Source organism: Ziziphus jujuba, chromosome 2 (assembly GCF_031755915.1).
Source record: "Ziziphus jujuba cultivar Dongzao chromosome 2, ASM3175591v1".
NCBI classification, from domain to species: Eukaryota; Viridiplantae; Streptophyta; class Magnoliopsida; order Rosales; family Rhamnaceae; genus Ziziphus; species Ziziphus jujuba.
In genome coordinates, this window is record NC_083380.1 from 30,432,568 (window position 1) to 30,436,975 (window position 4,408).

The 4,408-nt window shown below is 33.6% G+C and overlaps 1 protein-coding gene across 1 annotated transcript; it reads right to left on the reverse strand.

Moving 5' to 3' along the window:
* Nucleotides 1-423: 423 nt before the first annotated feature.
* On the reverse strand, nucleotides 424-4,024 carry LOC132799373 (receptor like protein 27-like). Its single transcript, XM_060814010.1, has 2 exons — nucleotides 1,635-4,024; nucleotides 424-1,021 (listed from the first exon to the last, which is right to left on the reverse strand). The coding sequence occupies exon 1, from the start codon at nucleotides 3,654-3,656 to the stop codon at nucleotides 1,686-1,688; it is 1,971 nt and encodes a 656-aa protein (XP_060669993.1). The 5' UTR covers nucleotides 3,657-4,024; the 3' UTR covers nucleotides 424-1,021; nucleotides 1,635-1,685.
* Nucleotides 4,025-4,408: the final 384 nt, after the last annotated feature.

The following is a 4,408-nucleotide window of genomic DNA, read 5'->3' on the forward strand; positions in this document are numbered from 1 at the left end:
CAAAGTCTGTAAACTATAAACGTCTGTAGTAAGCAAATCTATGAATAAGAATTCCTTATTGGTAGAATTAAGCAGAATATTTTTCTTATCTTGGATGCCTTCTAATCAGTGTTGGTATATTATGATAATTAAACATACAACATGGAATATATTATGCCTCTTGTCAATTAATAAACCTCTCTGTTTCTTGCCTTTAGTCAACAAAAAAGAAGTGTAGCTTGGCTTCCATTGCATTAACATACTTCCCTTTATTTTTGCTATTTTTGTGGGTTTTGATCAAGTCCTACGAAAATTTTCAAAATATTGAAATAATAAATTAAAGCTATGGTTATATTCTACCAGGTTTAGTCAATTCCAAGCCATTATCATTTTCACCTAGGGAAATTCATAGTTAGTACATACAATTCAAAGAAGATGAAGCATATCAAATTCCAAGCAGTAGATAACATGATATTTAAGATAGAACAAAAGAAAACAAGCATAGCAGCTCACTTATGTTTATGTACAACAGCAGAGATAGTTGAAAATAAAAAGTAGGACAACAAAAAAAAAAAAAAAACAAAAAAACAAAAAAAAAAAAAAAAGGTCTGGACTAAGTTTACAACAACATCATATGTACATAGGATCTTTGACCAATATACATACATATATATATATATATATATACATATATATTTGTACATAGGAGTTGAAAAAGAAAAAGAAAACCAACAACATACAATGCAGAGATAGTTCCATAGCCTTGGAAGTTCTTCAATTTCTTTGATGTCTTCTTCGCCTTCTCCTTTTGCATTGCAATTTAAACAATATTCATGCCTCCTCATGATCACAATGTCATCAAGAGCTACTCCAGCAACCAGCACTCTAATGAATCCTATCAACAAATTTCCAATCTAATTTTAATAAAGACTTTGAATCATCATTTTCTGCAAAAACTGAAGGAGGCAGTGACGAGGCCTCTGTATCACCACATTTCTTAAACAATGGATCTCCACACAATCCTGGGTTTCCCTCAAATGAACTGCTCTCAAATCAAAAATTCTACAGGTCATTGCTCATCAATGTTGGTAAACTGTAAACATATATGTGCTATCAAACATCATAAATGAGAATTCATCATTGGCAGAATACTGTTGCTTATCATGCTTTCTAGTCAAAGTTGGTATAATATGCTAATTAACATGGAATACATATTTCCTCTTGTCAATTAATCAACCTCTCTGTTTCTTGCCTCAACTCTGTTTTCTTTAGAGAAAGAAATTTTGCTTGGCCGCCATTGCATTAATAGATATTTTGTGGGTTCTATGCAAGTCTTATGAGAATTTTTTAAAATATTGAAATAATAGATTAAAGCTACAGTTTTATTCTACCAGGTTTAGTCAATTGTTAGCCATTTTTATTTTCATCTCAAGAGATGCATAGTTAGTACATGAAATTACAAGAAGGTTGAAGAAACCATATTTCGAGCAGTAGATAGCATAATGTTGTAGAAGAAAAGAAAACAAGCATAGCAGCTCACTTGTTTATGTACAACAACAGAAATGGTTGAAAATGAAAAGAAGTCGAAATAAAAAAGCTAGACAAAGTTTACAGCAACAGAATATATACATGGGAGTTGAAAAAGAAAAACAAACCTAACAACAACCAGGCCAGAGCAGAGATAGTTCCTCATCCATGTAAGCTCTTCAGTTTCTTGAATAGCTCCTTCGCCTTCTCCTTTTGCATTGCATCTTAACCAACCATCCATGCCTCCTTATTATCACAATGTCGGCAAGAACCACTCCAACAACTAGCCCACTTATGTATCCTATTAACACAAATTTCCAATCCAATTTGAATACAGATTCTGAATCATCATTTTCTTCAAAAACTGAAGGAGGCGGTGATGAGGTCTCTAAATCACCACATTTCTTAGACAATGGATCACCACACAATCCTGGGTTTCCCTCAAACGAACTGCTGTCAAATGCACTGAATTGTTTCCCTTGAGGTATAGGCCCTGTAAGCATGTTATGCGATACATTGAAGCTTCCAAGGAATCCAAGTTGCTTGAGCTGTTGAGGAATCTCTCCGGAAAGATTGTTTTGAGAAAGGTCCAATGATTCGAGTTCCGTTAAATTCCCCAAAGAAGATGGGATGCAACCAGTGAGCATGTTGTTCGAGAGATTTAAGGAGTGAAGGGACATTAGATTCCCAAAAAGTATAGAAATCTCTCCTTCAAATTTATTGCTTGACATATCAATAAAAGCAAAGATAGCTTGGATGGCTCCATAGTATCTATTGACCCCTTTGGTTGTAATTCTGATTGCATAACGAGTTACAACTTCATAGCGATAAGTGTTTGAAATAGTAATATTCAACAGCACACTCAAATACATAAAAGGATCGGGATCGATGGCCTTCATGACATTCCAACTAGAAACGTAATGAGATGGCAACTCACCTGTGAAATTATTGAAAGAGATATCAAGCACTTGCAACTTGGGGAACCCAATGTAACTTTCAGGTTTCTCAATTACACCATAGAACCCGTTGTGTTGTAGTATGAGAAGCTTCAAGAATGGAAGGGACCCTAACCAAGATGGAAAAACATCACTCAGTTGATTGTTGGAGACAACAATACCTTGAAGCATCTTACAGTTGGACAATGATCGTGGTAGCTTCCCTTGCAACTTATTATAACTGACATCAATAATTCTCATCGTGCTTTCATTGTTGCTGCATATTTCAGGAATGAAGCCATGAAAAGAGTTGTTTCGTAAGCTCAAAATATACAAAGTACTACTTAAGTTTCCCAAACATTCTGGAATCTTCCCATCCAATGTGTTATCAGACAAATCAAGGCTGTAAGGAGAACTCATATTGCAGAACATATCTGAGACTTCTCCACTTAGTAGGTTATTTGACACGTTATAATACACGACAGATGGTGGAGGAACCGGTAGTGTTCCTCGCAACATGTTAAATGAAACACGAAATAAACGTAAGTTAACCCATGGAATAACTGCAGGCAGATAGCCCTTCAGGAAGTTGTCAGCAATGTTGAAGGCGACCAAAGTGTCTATGCTTGTATTCCACATCCATTTAGGTATTTCACAACAGATCTTGTTATCAGGAATTGACAACCACTCCAGCTCAGTTTGATGCCTAATAAAATACGGGAATTCATGTAAGTTGCATGATTTGAATCCCACATACTTGAACTTTGAACTTGTTGCATTTATGTTTCCCTTCCTAAAAAGTAGCGACAAATTATTTTCACCAAGGTTTAGGTATGAAAGACTTTTCATACTTAAAAACATGTCGACTTCCAAAGTTCCATTTAATTTGTTAGTCTTCAGATAAAGAGTTTCAAGATCCATGAGGTTAGATAATGATTGTGGAACAAGACCATGCAACTGGTTATATGAAAATTCTAAGAACTTTAAATGAGTAAGGTTTCCTAGCCAAGATGGGATTGGACCACATATTTGGTTATCATGAAGATCTAATACTGTGAGGTGGGTAAGATTTTGAAGAGAAGATGGAATTTGACCACTAAAGTTGTTAACCCCAAGATTTAGATAAGTAAGTTTGTTAAGCTTGCCTAGTGAAGAGGGAAAAGGTCCTGAGAAATCGCAGGAATCAACAGCTAATATATCCAATGAATCAAGCATTTGGATTGAAGAAGGTAAGCTTCCAGAAAACCCACTTCCATCAAGTCTCAATTCTTTAAGTGGACTCCTATGGTGGAATTCAGGAAAATAACCCTTGAGATTGCCATTGGAGCTTACATCTAGAATTCTTAAATTTGGCAATTGAAAAATGGCTGCAGGGAATTCACCTTGCAGCCCACAATCATGAAGAATTATAGATGTCAAAGAAGTAAAATTAGAAAGAAAATCGGGTACTCTGGACGATATATCTACTTCACTGAGATCAAGTACTTCTAAACTGGTTAGATTTTGTAGTAGGCTACCTAAATTAGGACTTTTAAGTTTCGAAAATATTAACTCAACATTTTCATTATAATTGAAAGACAAGTCAAGATCATTCAAAATATTTTCGAAAATATTTTCGTTTTTTAATTCCTTTATATTTTTGTAAGTATCATTCAAAATAATAAAATTCAAACTTAACAAAAAAAATTGAAAACCAATTTAAAATTATAAAATTGAAAAGATAATAAAAAAAAAATTGGAAGACCAAAGCCATGCTATTACATCCCAGCAGTGATGGCTTTGGTCTCCCAATTTTTTATTATTTTCTTTTTTTTTATTTTTTTAATTCTTTTATAATTTTTTTTTATATTTTTGCAAATATTATTCAAAATAATAAAATTCAAACTTAACAAAAAAAAAATTGAGGACCAATTGAAAATTACAAAATTAAAAAGATAAAAATATATATATATATATATTGGGGGACC